We start from the raw sequence: 22,458 nt of genomic DNA on the forward strand, positions 1-22,458 counted from the left end.
TCTTGGGTTGAGGGGTGTGGGGAGACACACACCTCACTCCAAGTGGCATTGCTTTCACCCTTGCCAGCTCTTGTTCTGCCTAGTTGGAAATTAAACGTTATTGAAAGTACCCAGCCCTGGTTTGTACACTTTGGAAGCCATAAGCGCAGCTCCAGGTGGATCATGTCAAGCATCTGTGCACAGCGTTAGCTCAATTTCACTCCCTGGGTCACTGTCCCCTGTGGAGTTTGCACATTCTCCCCCTGTCTGCGTGGGTCCCACCCCCACACAAACCCAAATGATGTGCAGGGTGGGTGGATTGGTCACGCCAAATTGCCCCTTAATTGGAAAAAAAAGATAATTGGGTACTCTAAACGTATTTTTAAAATAATGAAAAAGCTCAATTTCACTCTGCCCACTAAGTGTGGAGGAGAGGTTGGGGGGGAGGGGAAAGAGACCCTGAAGTGAAGCGCCATGGAGCCGGCAGCGCGCGAAGCCCCGCACGTCACGGCCACATCGCCGCCCGGAAGCCGCCGTCTCATTCCGCCCGCCCTGACGTAAGGGCACCCGGACGGACGGGTCAACGGCACGTCGGAGGGCGGGCAGAAGGATGGAAAGAAAGATCGACGCGCGCCGACCCCAGCCGCTGTCGGAAAGGCGGGAAACCCCCGCTGGGGCGGGCTGAATGGGCGGCTGGAAGCGGGGAACTCTTTCCTTGGCCGCGTGGTCGTCCGCGCCCGCCGGCACTACTTTGTGCCGTTGGCCTCCCTGGAATGAGGCGAGGGAAGCGGCCGCCATTTTGATCTGCTCTCGGCGAGAGGCGGTCGGCCGGTGGATTCACAACGCGTGACTCGCAGACTCTCCTCGAATAATCCATCGTCCGAGCGCACTTCTCCCCCCCCCCCCTTCAATCTTTTAAAAAGTTTCGTCTTAATTTTAACGCAAAACCGTTGGCGGTTTCGTCCCCCGACCCCCAGCTCGAAGTCTCTCCGCACCCCGCCCCGGCCTCCCGTTAGCCTTGTCTCTTTTTTTTAATTCTCACCCCGCGAAGTCTCACCAACCGTCGGGCTGGAGGGGAACGGGATGCAGAACCACAGCGGCGTGATCCGGGGCCCGGCGGGCAACAACGACTGCCGGATCTACGTGGGGAACCTGCCGCCCGACATCCGCACCAAGGACATCGAGGACGTCTTCTACAAGTACGGCAGCATCAGGGACATCGACCTGAAGAACCGCCGCGGAGGCCCACCGTTCGCCTTCGTCGAGTTCGAAGACCCGAGGTACAGGCAGAGTCGGGGCGGGCGGACATGGCCCTCCCTCCCCCCCCCAGCGCCGCTGCATGGGTTCCACGGCCTGTGCACCACGTGGGGCCCAGATTCCAGCGGCGGCAGATTTTTTTTGCTGTTGAAAGATTGTATTTGGTGCATCTGAATTTTGCGGGATTGCGTTTGGTAGAACTTCACTTTGGGGAGGGGAGGTCGCGTTTTGCGCAATTTTTTTTTTTTTGGGGGGGGATCACATTTGCTGCAAACGTTTTTTTTTAGGGGGGTTGCATTTGGTGCAATTGATTTTTGGGGGTGGGTGCAAATGATTTTTTTTTGGGGGGGTCGCTTTTGGTGCAAGTGATTTTTTGGGGGGTCGTATTTAGTGCAAATGTATTTTTGGGGGGTCGCATTTGGTTCAAAAGTTTTTTTGGGGGTGTTGTACGTGCTGCAAATTTTAGGGGGGTTGCATTTGGTGCAAAACATGTTTGGGGGTGATTGCGTTTGGTGCAACTTTTTTTAAGGCTATTTGCTGCGAACTTTTGGGGGTTGACTGGTGCAATTTCGGGGGAGGGGGTTGCATTTGGTGCAACTTTTTTTAGGGCTATTTGTTGCGAACATTTTGGGGTGTTGAATGGTGCAATTGTTTTTGGGGGGAGGGGGTTGCATTTGGTGCAACAAATTTTTTTGGGGGGGTCTGTTGCCTACTGTTTGGAGCTGTACTCTGCTGAATTAGGCGAGAAATCGAAGTAACTTGTAAGAGTCAATGGCAGACTTTCAGAGCACGTTTGTGGAGTGTTAAAATAACCGCGGCGTCGATGCACTGCAATTTAATTCGCTGTATGCAGTCGTTTTTTTTAAGCTTCTTGATCTCACAAGCGTGTAATTGGAGGCACCTACATCTGTTCGCCATTTTGCTGCAGAACTCAAAAGGACGCCACGCAAGCCCTTTGTTTGGCGGGTTTTTGCTGCAGACCCGCGTAAGCAGGAGAGGAGGGCGCCGCAGGTTTTTTTTTGGGGGGGGGGGGGAAGAGAGACTCGTTTACGTCTGAACAGTGGATTCAATTTGTTGGTATGTTGTATTTCGGTCGCTGTAATCTTGCCAGCAGAACACATGGCAAGCTCGCAATGTGCCCAGTCGGATTCAGTCCGCGTACAAAGGTCGTCTTAATAGCGGCACCTGTTTTGCCAGATTTCAAATTTTCGATTTCTAAATTATTGATGCCCCAGTTGAAAATGGTTAAATCACCACTACCCGTTGCCTTAACAAATCGTGGATTTTAAACTTTTTTGTGCTTTTCAGGGATGCAGAGGATGCTGTATATGGTCGAGATGGTTACGATTACGATGGTTACCGTCTGCGTGTTGAATTTCCAAGGAGTGGGCGAGGGACTGGAAGAGGGGGTGGTGGAGGAGGAGGAGGCGGCGGCGGCGGTGGCGGGCAGACCCCCAGAGGAAGATACGGGCCCCCCTCTAGGCGCTCAGAATATAGAGTGGTAGTATCAGGTGAGTCAACATGTGGAGTGATTACTTTTCATTTTGACTTTGGTCTAGCAGCCTGAAGTTCTTATTAATATACATTTTTTCCAGGGCTTCCTCCAAGTGGTAGTTGGCAGGATTTGAAAGATCACATGCGGGAAGCAGGTGATGTATGTTACGCTGATGTTTTCCGTGATGGAACTGGTGTCGTGGAGTTTGTTCGCAAAGAAGATATGAGCTATGCAGTACGAAAGCTGGATAACACAAAATTTCGATCTCACGAGGTATGTGACCTAATTCTGAAAACCTTAACAGATGATGATTAAGAGCCATAACTTAACTATTCATTTGGACCTTCAGGTAAGACTGGTCAAGAAATTGACCCCCAAGGAATGGCTCGAGCAAATTGGTTTCTGTTTATGGCTAATACCTTAAGACACTATCTGAAGGGTGGGTGATGGACCATTTAAATTTTTAACTAGGGGTGAACATGCTGTACTGAATTTTATGGTTAAAGAACATTTTCTGCCTTTATCATGGTCCAAAAACTTCAATATGCTGTATATTGAAAGAGGCTATTTTGGTTGAAAGTTTGCCATTGAATGAACTAAAGAGGTAATCTTTCAGCAGAAAAGAAACTTGACGTAGTATTAGCCTTACTCAGTGGCTTTCCTGATTTAACGTTTGAAAGTAGTGAACATTTCTCTTCACGTATTCAATAGGGAGAAACAGCATATATCCGTGTGAAAGTTGATGGTCCAAGAAGTCCAAGCTATGGAAGATCTCGTTCACGTAGCCGCAGTCGAACCAGAAGCCGTAGCCGAAGTCGCAGCAGAAGCCGTAGTTACTCTCCCAGACGAAGCAGAGGATCTCCCCGCTACTCGCCCCGTCATAGCAGATCACGCTCGCGTAGCTAGATCGTAAATCCAGTGATGGAATTCCTTGTAGTACACCACCACTCTTTTTCCCTAAATAGAACGAATTCTTTATTTTTAAATCCACGTTAACCTGTTTTATTCAAGTTTAGTGCACAATTTAAATTGAAATCCATTTAAAGAGGTTTTCTTCTCTTCGTTGTTAACATTCCCTCCTATGTCATTATCAAAGTCTGATAATTGTATAGACAGAGTAGGTTTGGAAGGTTTCAAAATGGTGTCAACATGACTTGGATTAACAGTAAACTGTTGCAGTAATTTGTTAATGTTTATAGTTGATTTCATTTCAATTGAATAAATCCTAATGTGAGAATTGTAGGAGGCTATGTAGATAGGACTGTTGTGAACATTTTTGTGAAAACCTTGTGTTGTACCTTATCTTACCTTTTCATGTATTTTCCTATAGACATATCTCAACTGAGGATGGATTAAGCATTCTTTGGATTAAAGGATTGTGGAGCTCATTTCAGTCATATTAGGAATGTCAAATCGTGTCTAATTGGAGGAGGAGGAGGAATCTGATCATTTATGGAGGCAATGGTATGACTCCAAGTGCTATTGTCACAATTAAACTTGGCAGTATTGAAGTTGTGCTTCTCTTGTACAAATGGTTGTATAATCCATGAGCTATGGTGTTACTGTGCCGGGTTACGAAGTTCTGTGCGGCATCAATACTGCTGAGCTTGCATGTTCTGTGTGACTAGTCTGGCATTGGTTTTCACCATTTTGAACAGAAGTCCTATTGATTAAAACCTTTTTTTGAAACTTAAAAAAGAATTAAAAAGTAAATGGCTGTCTTTCAGCAGTTTGGTTACCTGGATCAAAAATTCATCAATCTAGTTTGTAATGCAGTTAAGTGGTGAATTAAATGTACAGTACAACTCAATTACTAGATTTCACATGGTAACTAGAAATGAAGGTGTCAATGAAAGTAATTACTGCACCAGTAAATTTTGTGCTAACTGAAGTGTGTGTAGTAATGCTATCAGGGCTTAAATTGATATCCACTAGTCCAACATCTTGTTCCTTCATGTACATCCTAAATAAACTAAGCAGTATCCATGGACATACTTTAATGTAGTTAAGTATGCTGAATGTATGGCTTCTATCATGTGTGCCCATTAGTGGACTACTATGATGTTGGGTTAGTGAATACTTAACTACAATAGTAAGTTGTCATTTTTTTAAAATGGTATTGTGGAATAAAGTTTCTTGTTAAAATATGTAACAACGTTCACATTGACTGTGGGGGTGTGGATGCAGTTTATGCTGTTCATCTGTCAAAACATCTGTAAATATTGGTCAGATGATAGCTATAACTGTCCCACCCCATATTATCTTTGTTGTTTGTTGTATCTAACGTTTGCCTCCTTTTTTGGTTTTGCTGGTTATTAAAGGTTTGGATTGGAGAGGGCTCATTGGATCCCAATCCTTGGAGCTGGATCTATGGATTCAATTCATTGTGAGGATAGGATAGGGAGGATCATAACATGGATTCATGGAGCGGGATCATAATACCAGGAGCTGTAGGAGTGGATTCCTGCCCCAATCAAATCGTGTATTTGTGGATTTTTTTGTTTTGTTATGTTCTCTTTTTTTTTTTTTCTTTTTCCCCCTGTACCCACAATTGGTTATTCCAAAAAATCATCCTGTTGATTTTTGTCAGTTGGAGTCCAAAGGATCCCCGTGGGATTGGCTTTTTTTGCCTTTTTTTCGTAAACGGAGTGAAACCAGGACCAGGAGAGGTACGCTGGAGCAATCTCCTTGGATGGATTCGGCATTCAGGATTTGGTAACAATTTAAGGAGGATGATATCTTAACTTTTTGTAACTATGAATAAGGGGTATTTTGTTAAAGATTAAGTCTGAATTGGCTGTGCATACTAAAATTAAGGGAATAGATAAAATTGATTTTTGGCCCAAAATAATTACTTTTACTCATAGCTTAAATGTTTAACCTCCATTTTGACAATAAATTCTTTTCTAATTGTATGTTTGAGTTTGTGATTTTGTGAACAGCTGTTTGATTTCCATTTTGTGTAATTTTCAGGAATATTAAATAATCCTCAAACTGTTCACATTGAAATGCTGAATAATACGCATTTTATATATTCCCATTGTTGCATTGCCACGTTGCTTATGCAAGTTCCTGTTTTTGGTAATTAACAAGGATGATGTCTTTGTCACGCTGGCATCTATCTACCAGTAGTTATCCTGACAATTTGGTTAGCGACAGAATTGAAATCTAAAGTCCCAACAGAACAAATCAAGATAATTCCACAACTAAATTGATGCCCTTAAAAAAGCAAGTATGCTAAAACATGACACAATTTCTCATTTTCACAAGCTGATCTGTTAGATGGACGCTGATTTCCAAAACTAAAGGCAGGGATTTATTGGGTTGGCTTTCATTTCTTGTTACCGGAAATGGTTTCTTTCATTTAAAGGGGAAGGAAGATGTTGCCAGTAGTTGCTCCTAAAGCATGCACTTGAAGTAGTGTAGAGACATTTTGTGGATAGCATAGTTTGATATACTTTATATGTTCAGCAGTGCATACATTTTTATTTTTTTCCCAACTCCCTGAGACATTAGATAACACGTACCTGATGAGTGTACTGGCTAAACACAGTGAGTCAAAGAATGTTGTGAATTTTAATAAAGGATCAACAAACACGTTGCTGTTTTTTTTTTTCACATTTCATTTCAATGGAGTTTTCTATCTTGGTTGATACACATTCCCTATGTCAAATATTGCAAAACGGCACGTTCTTTCCTTACTAGAGATTACTTATCTCCACCACTTCTCTGCACATTGGTCTTTCATTGCTGTTTGAAACAAAATGTTTGCACATTGATCCCGGCCATCTGACTTAATTTGTATAGCAGATTTTGGTAGCCTGAGTATTTTGGTAAGTGACTAGAATAAATGATTTACAAACAAATTGTATTCCTGTGCCATACACCTGTGATGATGCACAAAGCAATTCTACAGTGTTCTGCATAAAATGTTGCCTAGCTGCTTCTACAAATGGGTGCCAATTTAATGTTAAGTAATAGAGCTGGACTATGCTACACTACACAACTTGCTTAACCACCAGGCAGTTGCTGAACTCTTAATTTGGCTTCCAGATGGTTGGGAATCAAATGTTCACATGCTATTGCACAGCCTAAATACACTGCCCCATTAATTACCTGAAGTGCTGAAGGCTTAATTTGTCATTTCCCAGTTTTTTGTTGATGAACGATTACTGTGCTATAGTTGAAGTTTCCACCTGGAAGCTTGAAATTTAGTGTTCATGAATTTTTAACTGCGTTTGGCAGTGCCGTAAAATGAATATCTAGTTCATTACAAGTGGGCACTTGCATGTTTATAGAATTAATCTGCCCTAAGTCCTGATATCTTGTACCCTTGCCGAACTGATTCAAACAAATGCAAGCTGCAAAGGTGGCTCAGTGGTCATGTTTTAATGGTTGGTATATTATTTTATTTTGGGTGACTATTCCAGGTGCAACACCAGATCATACTGATACAGAATGTGGTTGAAGTTGTACAAGACATTGGTATGGCCACACTTTGAATACTGTGTGCAGTTCTGGGCACTCTATTATAGAAAGGATATTATTAAACTAGAAAGAGTGCAGAAAAGATTTACTAGGATGTTACCGGGACTTGATGGTTTGAGTTATAAGGAGAGGCTGGATAGACTGGGACTTATTTCCCTGGAGCGTAGGAGGCTTAGGGGTGATCTTATAGAGGTCTATAAAATAATGAGGGGCATAGATAAGGTAGATAGTCAACATCTTTTCCCAAAGGTAGGGGAGTCTAAAACTAGAGGGCATAGGTTTAAGGTGAGAGGGGAGAGATTCAGAAGGGCCCAGAGGGGCAATTTCTTCACTCTGGGTAGTGAGTGTCTGGAATGTGCTACCAGAGGTAGTAGTAGAGGCGGGTACAATTGTGTCTTTTAAAAAGAATTTAGATAGTTACATGGGTATAGAGGGTTATGGGCCAAGTGCGGGCAACTGGGACTAGCTTAATGGTAAAAACTGGGCGGCATGGACTGGTTGGGCCGAAGGGCCTGTTTCCATGCTGTAAACTTCTATGATTCTCTGAATAGAGTACCAATATTTTTTTCCCAATTAAGGGGCAATTTAGCGTGACCACTCCTACCCACGCAGGCATGGAGAATGCAAACTGCACACTGACCCAGGATCAAACCTGGATCCTCAGCATCGTGAGGCAAGTGCCGCCCTCAGTTCTGTATTAGACATGGGGAATAATTATAGTTTAATCTCGAAGAACAACCTGTACCGTATCTGAAAATTAAAAATGGAAATTTTATCGCCGGAATATACATTATCGTTTAATGCAGATGGTATTTTTTGGTTTCCTCAAATTTGTGACCCTCATCAGCAAAATGAGCGACCTAATCACTCAATTGATCCCCAACATATTCCATCCACTTAATGTGACCACTGTCTCATCCCTTTATGATATAGCATCTGAACTCTATGGTTATTGTCCACATTATTGCATTTAGAATGTAACTACATGAAACCTTGTCCTCTTATTCAGCCACTGTTCTCATTCATGGTACTAAGGAACTCTGCTGTTTTGTGTTAGTGCGTTGTGAACATCTGGGATCTTGGCAATTGGTTTGGGAGGGAAATTGACCTGTAGTCTCTGATCGATGTAATGTCAGACCCATTTCTACCCCTTCAAGAAATGTCGGCCTCTGCCAGTTTCCTGTTGCTAGTTGGCATCTGGTATTGGTGGCAGCATTGTTGAACCCCATTTGTTCTTGTGACGATGGAACTTTGGGATTTTTGCCCATTGTGTGTTTATGCTCAACACAAAAAATATTCTTAATCCCATGTGTGCACAGTTTACATATCCCTTTATTCTTACTGCACTTTGATATGTATTAACTACTAGCTTGTTCTTAAAGGGTTTCTGCATTTCACACTTTTTTTGCCTGTTGCATGCCAGACCTTATGCATTTGATCCTGTTTCAATTCTCCCCGATTCCTGAACTGTGGGAAGGCACCATATTTTTTTCAAACAAAAGAATCACCATGTAATCTTAAAACAATTTCCATTCAGGGTGGCCCATAATTGGTCTGTAGATATAAAGTTTCCACAGCTAGTTATTAAGTCAATTTTATTTTGGCTGTAAGTAACATTGGAGAGGCTATGGGTTTTAGCCTAGGGATGTGTTATTTACTACTTTGCTGCATTTCCCCATAGTCCGAAACATCAATGATAAAGGGATTTTAAATGGCAGTGGGTCAACCGTTCTTCCAGGTCTCGAACTTGGCTGGGGGACTAAAAATATTTTTTTCTTGGCTTACCGTGCCCTAAATAAAATGAGTGAGCAGTCGCCTGTTTTGAACCCTTTAGTTTTATGCATTTCATTCTGCAATACAATTCTTTGGTGGGGGCAGAATGTTTGATTTGTTACGAGGCACAATTAAGTGAGACTGTTTTGATGGGAGGGGGGAATGAGGTCAAGAACAACTGGCAGTGATTACAAGGCAGTGATCTTTAAAGAGTTTGTAACTTAGATTTTGTATTGTTCCAGTATAGGTACTTTAGTATACAATATACTGTGGTTTTATTCTGTTTTGGGACTTTTTTTGCAGGTGTCATGGATGGTGATGGCCATTATGCTCCATGTAGTTGATGCGTGATGACGTCAACACTGAAGGATTAACAATTCTGACGTGATTACTGCAAGTTTGAGTGATAATCAGCAGTTGATTGCCAGGAAATGGAGCACTTGCATCTAGCATGGATACCTAGTAGTGAGTTAGCCTGATATATAATCTCTTGGTTCAGTGGACATGAACATTTTTGAACACTATCTGAACCCTGAGATTAATTGCAGAATATAACTCGTACATCTGTTACATCTTAAGCAGTTTGCAATCAACTTTACCAGATAGCTTGATATTGTTAGAATCCAGTTCAGCATGATGCTCCCATCCAATCCATTAAACAGAAAGCCAAACTAGACATTTCCATTATAAACTGCTGTCATTTAGTAGTTTATGAAACAAATTCCTATTAATGGCAAGTCTAGTGTGGCCGGTCCACCTTGCACATCTTTGGGTTGTGGGGGTGAGACCCATGCAGACATGGACAGTGCTGTTTAATAGTAGGAAGAAATTCTGAAGCTGACAAAAGTTACCTGGGAAAGATTAATTCCTTTAGCTGGCATTGTAAACTGGTCAGTCAACAGTAATTTTTAACAAAAAGGCATCCCAAACATGGATAGATAGTTGTGGTACTGAGTCTCATCCCAATTTACACCTCTGCGGACGATGGTTTGATTCTTTAGGCACCAGAAAACATCAAATTTGGTTTTCATGTATGGACCTTAGCCAAGTGAAATTGGGATGTCTTGAGGCTGGGGTGGGGGGTGCTAAATGAGGTTTCATGCAGTGGACTTTAGCTCACCATTGCCGATACATTTCCCATAATTAACCATATTACAAAATAAAAGGTAAGTGTTTACTGTGAAGAAAATTGCACGTCACAAGTATCAATACCTCTGCAATATAACCTAATTTCTGAACTCAGTTGAAATATTTCAGGATTAATATCACCGTGGTCATTTTTATGGTTAAACTTGCTCTTTCCTTCCATTGCCTAGATTCATTCTATTCTAATACACAAGGCAAGGTACTTGTGTTCCAAGAATTATAATCTGACCATAGTTCTGCTGTAGACTGATACCAGAGGTGCTTGATCTCTACCCATCTAAACAATGTTAGACCAGTTAAGGAGATTAATGATTTGTGGCTTTTAAGTTTGATTTTGAACTAAATGCAGTTGACTAAGCATTATCCAGTAATGGATGTTCAAATTATCTAGCAAAGATCATCAAATAGGCCTTAGTGCTAGTTTACTTATTTGTTTTGCATTTGGGGACCATTGAAAGCTTTTTGGTAATTTTAATTATTAATGGCATAACCATGGGATAGTGTGGATAAGGTTTCATGTTCATCAGATGGAAGGATTGGAGGCCAGTAATTAACATTTAATTTTTGAAGCAGGTGGTAGGTTGGATAGGGATCAGGGTGAAGGGGGGGGGGGGTGATTCAATCTGGGAGATGCAAATCCAGAAGAGCTGAAAGCTAATGGAATTTAGATTTCACTTTCAAATCAATAACCCGAGGTGAAATTAACGCACTGCGCCTGCTGTACACACCTTAATGTACAATTACTAGCTAATTACAGTCTGGTGCAGTGAGTTGGGATATATATAGGGACGTTGATGTATGGCGACAATTTGCAATTGATTGGTTCTGGTGGTATAATTTTCTGCCAAATATTTATATTGAGAAAAATTGGCTTTTTAAAATCAGTTGAAGGTTTGGTGCCAAGAAGTAATTAAAAGTCATAAATTGCAATGGGGTCAGGTCCTGAAATTTGCCAACCCTGGTAGGGGTAGTGGGTCTTCTGGGGGGGGGGGGGGGAAGAGAAGCTCTATATTTTGCCAGTATGAGTTTGAGGGATGGAATTTGGTTCAATGTTGGATTGCTGAGATTGAGGTTAGGACTCTGTTTGGTAAATTTCTATTCTCTAGAAATCTGCGATTGGTTCAAAAAATGTTTCCCGCAACCTTTCTCCTGTCCTTTTTCATCAATATATTTCACGCTCCTCTGCTTTGTATTCGGCTTCACTTTGCATCTGCTATTTACGTTAACTATTAACACTTCCAGCAAATGCATCGAAAGCTTTCACCAGACGTACGTTTTTTTCCATATAATATGAAGAATATAAGGATTGATATCGCCATACAAAAACACTACATAGCTGCAAATTTCAACTATACAGTGCATGAACAAATGTGATTTTAAATGAGTCCGCATGGCAACTTTCTGAAATTAAGTCAAGTAAATTTTCAAAAACAGTTGAGAAAAATGGGGATTCAAAAGTGAAAGATGTCATGGGTGTGTAAAATTAGAATATAGAACATAGTGTAGAATGTGGTCATTCGGCCCATCGAGTCTGCACCGACCCATTTAAGCCCTTCACCCAATCCCTGTAACCCGATAACCCATCTAACCTTTTTGGACATGAGGGCAATTTAGCATAGCCAATCCACCTAACCTGCACGTCTTTGGACTGAGGGAGGAATCCGGAGGAAACCCACGCAGACACTGGAAAATGTGCAAACTCTGCACAAACTGACCCAGCGGGGAATCAAAGCTGGGTCCCTGCTGCATTGAAGCGACAGTACTAACCACTGTGCTGCCCTAGCATTGAATATTTTAAATATTGCATAAGCACAAGGTTGACTGAAAGCTTTTGAAATTTGTTCTTGCGTATCAATGTTCAAAAAGTTAGCTGTAGAGAAACATACCAGCTCACTGCAAACTGCGAAATTGCATCTGTAGGGTGGCATGTGACACTGGATAGCACCGGCACTGCAACGCTGAGGACCCGGGTTCGAATCCCGGCCTGGGCCACTATCCGTGTGGAGTTTGCACATTCTTCCCATGTCTACATGGGTTTCACCCCCACAAACCAAAGATGTGCAGGTTAGGTGGATTGGCCACGCTAAAAACTTGTCCCTTGGGAAAAAATAATGATTGGGCACTCTAAATTAAAAAAAAAAAAAAATTGCATCTGTGTGCACACAGCAAATGTCTAGTATGAACTTGATGGGGCTTCGGGGGGTATACTTAAGTTATCTACATAAGAATATACGTTCAATTCGGAAATACGTTTTCAATATTTGGGCAACATGGTAGCACAGTTGCTTCACAGCTCCAGGTTCCAATTCCCGGTTTGGGTCACTGGAGTCTGCACAATCTCCCCGTGTCTGCGTGGGCTTCCTCCAGGTGCTCCGGTTTCCTCCCACAGTCCAAAGATGTGCAGATCAGATGGATTGGCCGTGCTAAAGTACTCTTGGTGTCCAAAAAGGTTAGGTGGGGTTACAGGGAAAGGGTGGAGACGGCTTGAGTAGGGTGCTCTTTCCCAGGGCTGGTGTAGACCGAATGGCCTGCGCTAACTTCGATGAAATATGACTTACAAGGGTGAAAGTGAGTGTGTTTAGAAAACTTGTGCTGTTTTGCTTTTGGGTAAGATTGTTCATTGGTCATCCAGGATTAGTTTTCATAGGTCTGCTGTAGTTTATAACATTCTAACTTTCCTTTTTCTTTTGAAAAGATTGGATTTGTTTATTGTCACGTGTACCGAGGTACAGTGAAAAGTATTTTCTGCGAGCAGCTTCATTAATGGCCACTTTAGGAAATTTTCTGCCCACGACCAGGGCAAGAATCACACTTTCCAGATGAAACTGATTTACTTCTGCTTTCAATTTGGTGTACTGTATTTGCTGCTTGTGATCTGTACAAGGGGGAGACCAAACTCCGGATTGGGTGGTCACTGCTGAACGTTCAACCTCCCATTTTGTCCCCCAGTGTGACTGAACTTCCAGTCACTTGCCACTTTAATTCCAGACCCCATTTGTGCTCTTGACACTTTTTCTCCTCGGCCTGCAACTCAATTTGTGAAGATCAAGAAATGTATCTCCAGCACTGATTTCAACAGCGTCAGGTCATAACTTTCCATTTGTTGGATAGATGCTGCTGCTAATTGGTTTGCTGGTTTCATTCCACAGCTAATATTGCTATTTTCTGCCTTGTCCGAGACCTTTTCTTTCCTTTTTCCCTGCCCGGTCTGTTTGTTTAAAGATTGAATCTCCAACCTGCAGTACTGTCAAAATGATCATTGACCTGGAATGTTAACTGTTTCCACAGATGCTGTCTGATTTGAGTATTTCCAGTGTACACAACTTATGCCTTCAACTTCTCAGCATGAGTGCATGTGTGGTTAAAAATCTGAGGCCCCAGAACAGACTCTTGAGGAACACCACTTCTAATATCGTGCCAATTAGTCACCTACCCCCCAATCAATTACCAATCTATGTCACACAAAGTTGCGTCGAATTCCATGCACACTTCCTAGGTGCATGTGTTATCAACTGACTTGAAACAGGGATTTCAGTGATGAAAGTTCAAATGACGAACATATTTATAATGTATGTATGAATTTATTCAGCGGATGCATATCAAAACTGACAGTGGAAGATTTTTATTAAAGATTAATATACACCTAACATTCGCCTATGCATTTAAGAGGAAGATTGTGAGAGTTGGTGGGATAATTGTCCACCTCCGTTTGCAGTCTAGCCTCCCTAAGTCAGAAGTCTGGATTCAAGTTCCAGTGACGGACTCGAGTGCAAACTAAATCAAGGGTGGCGCTCCAGTGAAGCCCTGAGGTGAGTGCTGCATTGTCTGAAGTGCTGACTTTTGGATGACGCATTAAAAGATCTGATCTCAAGATGTTTTTAAAAAAAAACACGTCGCATTGGGGGGTGGGGGGTAGGAACCGCAGCTAATTCTCCACGTGAAAAATATTCTTGTTGGGAGCTTGCTGTATGAATGCTGCGTTTCCATTTTAATCATGATTATATTTAATTGCCAGAATGTCCACTGGTTGTGAAAGGTGCTACACAATGTTTTCTTTAAGGATGTGATAACTGGGTTTGAAAGTTATTCAATAATTTGATAAAAGCAAACCGATTTTATAACGTTTTGGAGAAAAGGTTTCTTAGTTGCAAGGTAATTCTTTAGCTCATTTCGGTAACGGAGGGTGAACGTTTCTTTGTTGGCAAGGACTTCAATATTTGACTTATTGAAAGTTCGATTGAAATGAATACAACTGGTACTGTAATAGTAACTGTTCAGCTCGTGTGAAATAAAGTAGTTTAATGATTTGTAATAAGTTGCATTGTCAAATGTTTTGTCTGCTTTCTATCACATGGAGTCTTAATGTTGCATTATTCGGTTATGCTATTATACAAGTAGCTACACACTTGAGAACTAACTCCCATATCGATAAGACTAAACTTGTATAGTATACCTTTCATTACATCGGGACACTACACAGTAAAGTATTTTTGAAGTGTAGTGAGTGTAAATGATTTAGGTGTCGACTATCAGGTGCGAGTACTACTGAACCAGTGAAATTCTTTGAGCCTTGAGCACATACTAGATTGCAACTTTAGCCCACCGCTGAGGGAGTCTGCACTGACAACCAGTTATAGGAGTGCCATGGAATTCAGGAGTATCTACAGCACATCTAAATTGTACCGTAACATCCTGTTTTGGTTTTCTCCTTTGACGCAGCCAGATATAGCAATTGGAATTTGTTTCACGACATGGACCAATATTTCACAATTGTCCCATCTAATTTGCTAACTGTTAAAAGTATTATTTTGAATACTCAAAAGATGGCTTTCAATAAAGTACTTGCTCATTACTAGTTTGTAAGAAGACAATGGGAGTGTTATTATCTTTGTCTCACAATTCACACTTGAATACAGCATGTTTATTTTTCTAATTTGAGTTTGCTAGCTTCATGAAATGAAAAACAGTCGTGTTTACTTGTAGCTGCCTTTGTTCACATTTTGGTCTGGTCATTTGAACTTTCATGGCTGTGGTAATACATGATTGCTTTTAACCAGTAATAAAAGTATGTGCCACCTGGAAACCAGAGTGTAATTTCGGAGTTTAGATGTGACATAATTAAGTGTAACATTTTTCAACTAAAGCTTTCAACCAAATAATCTCCATAGTTTATAATTATAGCCTAGCTGTCAGGTTTTCTTCTGGTTCAGCGGCAACAGTCACTTGCATAAGTGGACCTCGTGTCCTGTATGATAGAGCTCAAATTGCAGATACATGAAATCGAAACCCAAGGATAGTCTGAGAAAGGATCGCGTGGCAAAATAATGCCCAAGTGTTTATCTTGCACAGTCGCCTCCTCCCAAGCTGTTATATCTAACTTTGTCAGCATAACTTATTTATTTCTCCCTTGTATATATATATTTAGGTCCCCTTAATTGCGCCTATGCTTTTTGCCTCAACTATGACGTGATTAGCAAGTTCCGTATGCTAACTACCCTGGGTGAAAAGTTCCTCCTAAATTCCCTGTTGAATTTATTAGTGACTCTTGTATTTGTGACCCCAGTTCTGGATCCTCCTACGTGTGGAAACTTCCCTTCATTAAATCCCATCATATTTTAAACACCTTTTATTAGGGTACCCCTCGGCCTTCTCCAGAGAAGAATCCCAGTTTGCTTAGTCCTTTCTGATGGTTAAAACTCTTGGTTCTGGTATGCTTTTAAATATTTCTCCCCCTTTCTCCAATACTTCGATATCTTTCTTAATATGCAATCAGAATGGTTCAAACAAGGTTCCATACGAGTTTAGCTAATGGCTTTTAAAATCTGTTCCCTAGAAACTTCTGCTCTTGTTGAAAAGCAAACTTGTAAATGGTGGAAATAAGACTGAATCAGACCAAAAACTTTACATAATATGTATCAAACAATTAGCATTAAAAATAATCCTACCACCACCCTTTCCAGTATAATGAAACAATTTGCAATTGCATGATTGACCTTTAGGTCAACAGTAAGCCTATGATAATGGTATGGATGTTTGCTTCCCCCTTTTTGATCGAACTGGTAAGCACAAATATATTTTTCCATCGGAAACCACTGCTCCGATACATATGAATTGAACTTGCTTTAACATGCGTCTTGAATGCTTTTCAGGAACCAGTTGATGTAATTAGCAAGTGTGAACTGTTCCAAATATGCACAAGTTAAACATTCAATACTGATGCTCTTTTATGTCCTATCTGCTGCTATTATTATGCCTTCCCTAGATGGTAAGGTACAGGCTTGGGTTTGTTGTGTACATGCAGTTAGATCACATAGCAAAGATAAGGGGAAAATGGTATTTTACAAAGTGGTTCTACCCTCAGATATTTGAGATTGGGTGATTTATCGTTATTTGCCATTTTACAAAATGTCTTTACAAAAAGTTATTTTCTTCTTGAAAACCTACTTATTTCCCATTTTTTTCCCCTTCTTGATGCAAAGGGCAAAAAAAAAACCTGTCGGACCCTGCATTCCAACAGCTGTATAACTAACATAAGAAACTAAACCAGTAACTTACCTTGCAACACCTTTATAGAGGGGAATCATAGTAAAGATAATATGTGCTGCACCTCTCTGCATTGTATTTACGTTCTGTGTTTTCGTTATATATCATGCCTTAAGAACGTGGCTTGTCTGGAAGAGTCACTTGCGAGATCAGGTGTCCAGAGGGGAGAAAAACTAGTGACAGTTGACATTTTAACTTATCAATGAGATACCCGATTAGAGTAGATGTGAATGAATCAAAAACGTAGACTTGGTCGATGAAATGAGTGAAGGGTGTTGGTTTACTTAGAAAATAATAGTATGATCAGAAAAAGTCAACCTGGTTTTACAAAAGGGAAATAGTCTTCGACAAACTTGTTCAGAGCTATTTGAGGATGTGACTAGTAGGGCAGATAAAGGGGAACCAGTAGATGATATATACTTAGATTTCCAAAAAATAGTTGGACAAAAGATTAATACAAGCTAAGGGCACATTGAATTATGGGTAATATATTTGCACGGGTGGAGGATTGGTTGTTGGACAAGAAGCAAAGAGTAGGGATAAATGGGGCATTTTCAAGTTGGGAGACTGGCTGGTGAAGCGTATAAGGATTAGTGCTGGGGCTTCAGCTATTTACAATCTTTATTCCTGACTTAGATACAGGAGAATTAGAGAGTATTTGGTTCAAAGAAGAAACATACAAATTAGCAAAAAAAAAAACAATAGACCTAAAGATTGGGAACAGTAAAATTCAGCAAAGGCAGACCAAGGGATTAATTAAGGAGGAGAAAATACAATATGAAACAAAGGTGGCGTGGGAAATAAAAACTGACAAAAGTTTCTATAGGTATGTAAAAAGAAAAAGATTGATGACAAGTTTCTATAGGTATGTAAAAAGATTGATGACAAATAGTAATGTAGGGCCCTTGCAATCAGAAAGGGGAATTCATAGCAGGAAGCAAATGGCTGAGGAACTAAATTATTTCTTTTGCTTCTGTATCCACAAAGGAAGATATGAATAATGTACCAGAAGTTCTGGGAAACACCAGTTTTAGTGAGGAGTTGAAGGAAATCGGTACGAGTAGAGAAATACTTTGAGGGAAATTAATGGGATTGAAGGCGGCTAAATCTCCATGGCCTGATAATCTTCATCCCAGAGTACTTAAGTGCCTCCAACAATAGTAGATCCATTGTTGGTTATTTTCCAAAATTCTGGAATGGTTCCTACAGATTGGAGGGTAGCTTATCAAGGATTTCATAGCACAGCATTTGGAAAGTAGTGGTACAGTCAGACAAAGTAAACGTGGATTAACGAAAGGGAAATCATGCCTGACAAATTACTGGAATTCTTTGAAGATGTAATTAGGGCAGCATGGCAGCACAGTGATTAGCACTTGCTTCACAGCGGCAGGGACTGGGGTTCGATTCCCGGCTCGGGTCACTCTGCACGTTCTCTCTGCGCCTGTGTGGGTTTCCTCTGGGTCCTCCCACGGTCCAAAGATGAGCGCGTTAGGTGGATTGGTCATGCTTAATTGCCCCCTAGTGTCCAAATGTTAGGTGGGGTTATGGGGATAGGGTGGAGGTGTGGACTTAGCTAGGGTGCTCCTCCAGGAACCGGTGTAGACTCAATGAGCTGAATGACCTTCTGGACTGTAAATTCTATGAATAGAGTTGACCAGGGAGAACCGCTGGATGTGGTTTATTTATACTTTGAATGATGGAGCAGGCTCGATGAGCCATATGTTCTTCTGTTCCAGTTTCTTTTATTTTAGTTCCAAGCACTTTTGACATTTTAATACATCACAAAAGTTACAACCAGAAGTAATATAGCATAATCCCATAGACAAGTAATTAGCAAAAATGTATTCTAATTAAATTAATTGCCTGTGGGGTGTTGCAATTCCTCTGAGCCACTTTCAGCAGTTCTCAGTTTCTCAAATTTTTCTTGTTTTCCATCTGTGCTTGTGGGAGAAGATGGTGTTTTGAGTTTATGTAGATTACCAGGCTTGTGCCTAATTAGCTCTCAAATCTGGCATGCTCCTGTGAATGACCAGCCACTAGTCAAGACGTAAACCGACTGCCCAGCTTCCTGCATGCACATGTGTTCAGCCTCTTGAATCCTGAGTGGCGACCAAAGCATAGCGAGTTGTTTCTAAGACCTTGCCCGTACGTTTTATTAATGGGAACCATTCGTAACTGAAAATCTTGGAAGACCATATTTGGGATATTTGTTATGAACAATAAAACAATAAATGAACATTTCAGACTAGTTTTTTCCTCAGAAAATAAGTTGGAACAAGATCTCTTGCATTATTGCGCAAATAACACTTGAATGCCCATATTTTCAGATTATGGCACAAATAAAGTTTACTTTGTTAATTCAAAATAGTAAAAGCCAAAGTGAGTGTCAGATTTCACTGGATTGAAATGGGTACAATTACAATCCAAGTTCTGAAAAGACAAAATATATTTCAAAGTTCTGAAATAAAGGTTCAGCAACAAAGTGCCTTTCACAATTCAATATACATGATTATTGTTCCTCATGATGTTTAAAGGTCCTTGAGCTGTTTTCCTAGAATCAGTCATTTTGCTCCTCTCAGGACAGCACCAAGCTTTGAGGGCCTTGTTTTCATGACCCCTGGTGGGACAATTGAATATGTAGCTGAGCGACAAAACTAAAATGAACCAACACAATCACTGACACGGATCTACCGATTATTTAAGTTGTTAACTGGCCACAACTCATCACCTCCATTCCCGTTAGCCTGGAAATGTGCATTATAGATAGTCACTTGACCAAGTATGTTCCCAACCAGAAGTAAAGTAGTAACTTGTTAACCAGTTTCAAATTCTGTAAGAAATGTACAAAATTGCCTTAAGTATGAACAAGCAGAAACCTGCAAAGCAATTGTGGAGAAGTTAGTATCTTGTGTCTAATATTTCTTTAAATCAGACTTCCGGTCTGGCACATTCGGCAGCTCCCACTTGGAACGGACTTTTGGGCTCTTTTCAGGGGCCCCAGCGGTATTTTTTCGACATTTCCCGGTGTGGGAAGAAGATTGCAATATTCCCCCGACAGTGTATGGCTTGGACCAGGAGTGGGGCAACTAAAAAAATGTGGTGAACCCAAAGAAAGTGCGAGGGAAGAAGAGCAAGTGGGCGGGGACCAGGCAGCGTGGGCGCAGGAGCAGCAGGAGGCTATCCAGTGCTGCTTCAGGGAGATCAAAGTGGACCTGCTGGAGCCGATGAAGGCTTCTATCGACAAGCTGCTGGAGACGCAGGGGGTGGCGATCCACGAGGTCCGACCAAAGATCTCTGACAATGAGGACGAGATCTTAGGCCTTGCGGTAAAGATGGAGGTGCACGACACGCTCCACAAGAAATGGCGGGAACGGTTTGAAGAGATGGAGAATCGGTCGAGGCGGAAGAATTTGCGGATTCTAGGCCTCCTGGAGGGGTCGGACGTGGGGGCCTATGTGGTCACCATGTTGAACTCGCTGATGGGAGTGGGGTCCTTCCAGGGGCCCCTGGAGCTGGAAGGGGCCCATAGAGTGCTGGTGAGGAGGCCCAAGGCTAACGAGCTGCCGCGGGCGGTGCTGGTGCAGTTTCATCGGTTCGCTGATTGGGAGTGCGTGCTCGGGTGGGCCAAGAAAGAGGAGCAGCAGGTGGGAGAACACGGAGGTTCGAATATACCAGGACTGGAGTGTGGAGGTGGCGAAGAAGAGGGCCAGGTACAACCAGGCGAAGGCGGTGCTGCACAGGAAGGGGGTGAAGTTTGGCATGCTGCAGCCGGCGCGACTGGGTCACCTACAAGGACCGGCACCATTATTTTGAGTCTCCGGAGGAGGCGTGGGCCTTTGTTCAGGCCGAGAAGCTGGACACAAACTGAGGGTCGGGATGGGTGGTCGGGGATTGCTGATGGTGTGTTACATTTTAAGGGGGGGGGGGGGGGGTTCTTTGCTCTTGTTTCTTTTTGGTCCGGTGTGGGTGGGTTGGGTCTGTCGGGTGGGCTCTTGGAGGGGGTTAAGTAAATGGAGTAGGGGTGGATGGCCGGTAGAGGGGATGGGGCCCCGCGGGGGAAGGTGAGGCCCGAGTCGGGGGTGAGGGGACTGGGCCTGTAAAAGGAGCTGCGTCAGAGGTGGCGGGGCCGGGCAGGTGGAAAGAGCGGGCTTTTTCCTGCGTTGGAGGGGGTGGGGAAGCGAGGTTTGCCGCTGGTATGGTCAAGGGGGAGCTGGAGCGAAGAGAGAGGGTTGGGACGGGTCTGCCACCGTGGGGAACGGGTGGGGTGCGGGCATGTGGCTGGCCGAGGAGGGGTTATGGCTAGTCGGCGGGGGAGGGGGGCGGGTAGCCCCCTGATCCGGGTGATAACCTGGAATGTAAGGGGACTGAACGGGCCGGTCAAGCGGGCTCGGGTTTTCGCGGGGCTGAAGGTGGATGTGGTCATGCTCCAGGAGACACACCTGAAGGTGGCAGACCAGGTAAGATTGAGGAAGGGGTGGGTAGGTCAGGTTTCATTCGGGGCTGGATGCCAAAAATCGGGGGGGGGGGGGGGGGTGGCGATCTTGGTGGGAAAGAGGATGTCGTTCGCGGCGTCGAGCATTGTGACAGACAATGGCGGCAGGTACGTAATGGTAAGTGGTAAGCTGCAAGGGGAGAGGGTGGTGCTGGTCAACGTGTATGCCCCGAACTGGGACGATGCGGGTTTTATGCGGTGCATGTTGGGTGGGATCCCGGACTTGGAAGTGGGGGGCCTGATAATGTTGGATCCAGCACTGGATCGCTCCAGGTCTAGGACGGCTAGGAAGCCGGCGGCGGCTAAAGTGCTGAGGGGGTTTATGGACCAGATGGGAGGGGTGGACCCTTGGAGATTTGCAAGGCCGGGGGCTAGGGAATTTTCATTCTTCTTGCATGTTCATAAGGCTTATTCCCGGATCGACTTTTTTATTATGAGTAGGGCGCTGATAGCGAGAGTAGAGGATACCGAGTACTCTGCGATAGCCATTTTGGATCACGCCCCGCATTGGGTAGATCTAGAGCTGGGGAGGAGAGGGATCAGCGCCCGTTGTGGCGCTTGGAGGTGGGGCTGTTGGCGGACGAGGAGGTGAGTGAGCGGGTTCGAGGAAGCATGGCGAGATACCTGGAGGCCAACGATAACGGGGAGGTCCGAGTGGGGATGGTATGGGAGGCGGTGGTTAGGGGAGAGCTGATCTCCATTAGGGCCCACAAGGAGAGGAGAGAGGCTGGTGGGGGAGATGGTGAGGGTAGACATGAGGTCTGCGGAGGTGCCGGAGGAGGGACTGTTGAGGAAGAGGCGTAGCCTCCAGGCCGAATTCAACCTGTTGACCACCAGGAAGGCAGAGGTGCAATGGAGGAAGGCCCAGCGGGCGATTTATGAGTATGGGGAAAAAGCAAGTTGGATGCTGGTGCATCAGCTTCAGAAGCGGGACGCAGCTAGGGAGATCGGGGGAGTTAAGGATAGGGGAGGGAGTGTGGTGCGGAGTGGGGTGGATCAATGGGGTCTTCAGGGACTTTTATGAGGAACTGTATCGGTCCGAGCCCCCACTGGAGGAGGGTGGGATGGGCCACTTTCTGGACCAATTGAGGTTTCCGAAGGTGGAGGAGGGACTGGTGGCGGGATTGGGGGCCCCGATTGGGCAGGAGGAGCTGGCCAAAGGTATAGGGAGCATGCAGGCAGGAAAGGCACCGGGGCCGGACTGTTTCCCGGTCGAATTCTACAAGAAATATGTGGACCTGTTGGGCCCGTTGCTAGTTAGGACCTTCAATGAGGCAAGGGAGGG

At 43.4% G+C, this 22,458-nt stretch overlaps 1 protein-coding gene across 4 annotated transcripts; it reads left to right on the top strand.

Annotated features, from left to right (window-relative positions):
* The first annotated feature begins 716 nt into the window (after positions 1–716).
* Positions 717–14,453, top strand: LOC140386880 (serine/arginine-rich splicing factor 1). Of its 4 annotated transcripts, XR_011933701.1 has the most exons (6): positions 717–1,259; positions 2,545–2,747; positions 2,832–3,004; positions 3,443–4,195; positions 9,296–9,457; positions 13,427–14,453. XR_011933701.1 is itself a non-coding variant. In XM_072469699.1 (4 exons), the coding sequence occupies exons 1-4, from the start codon at positions 1,063–1,065 to the stop codon at positions 3,635–3,637; spliced, it is 768 nt and encodes a 255-aa protein (XP_072325800.1). In that variant the 5' UTR covers positions 717–1,062; the 3' UTR covers positions 3,638–6,328. The 4 variants fall into 4 exon arrangements, 1 of the variants encoding a protein (XP_072325800.1); XR_011933702.1 differs by lacking the exon at positions 9,296–9,457; XR_011933700.1 differs by lacking the exons at positions 9,296–9,457; positions 13,427–14,453 and adding an exon at positions 5,053–6,328.
* The last annotated feature ends 8,005 nt before the right edge of the window (positions 14,454–22,458 follow it).

Source organism: Scyliorhinus torazame, chromosome 12 (genome assembly GCF_047496885.1).
Source record: "Scyliorhinus torazame isolate Kashiwa2021f chromosome 12, sScyTor2.1, whole genome shotgun sequence".
Classification (NCBI taxonomy): domain Eukaryota; kingdom Metazoa; phylum Chordata; class Chondrichthyes; order Carcharhiniformes; family Scyliorhinidae; genus Scyliorhinus; species Scyliorhinus torazame.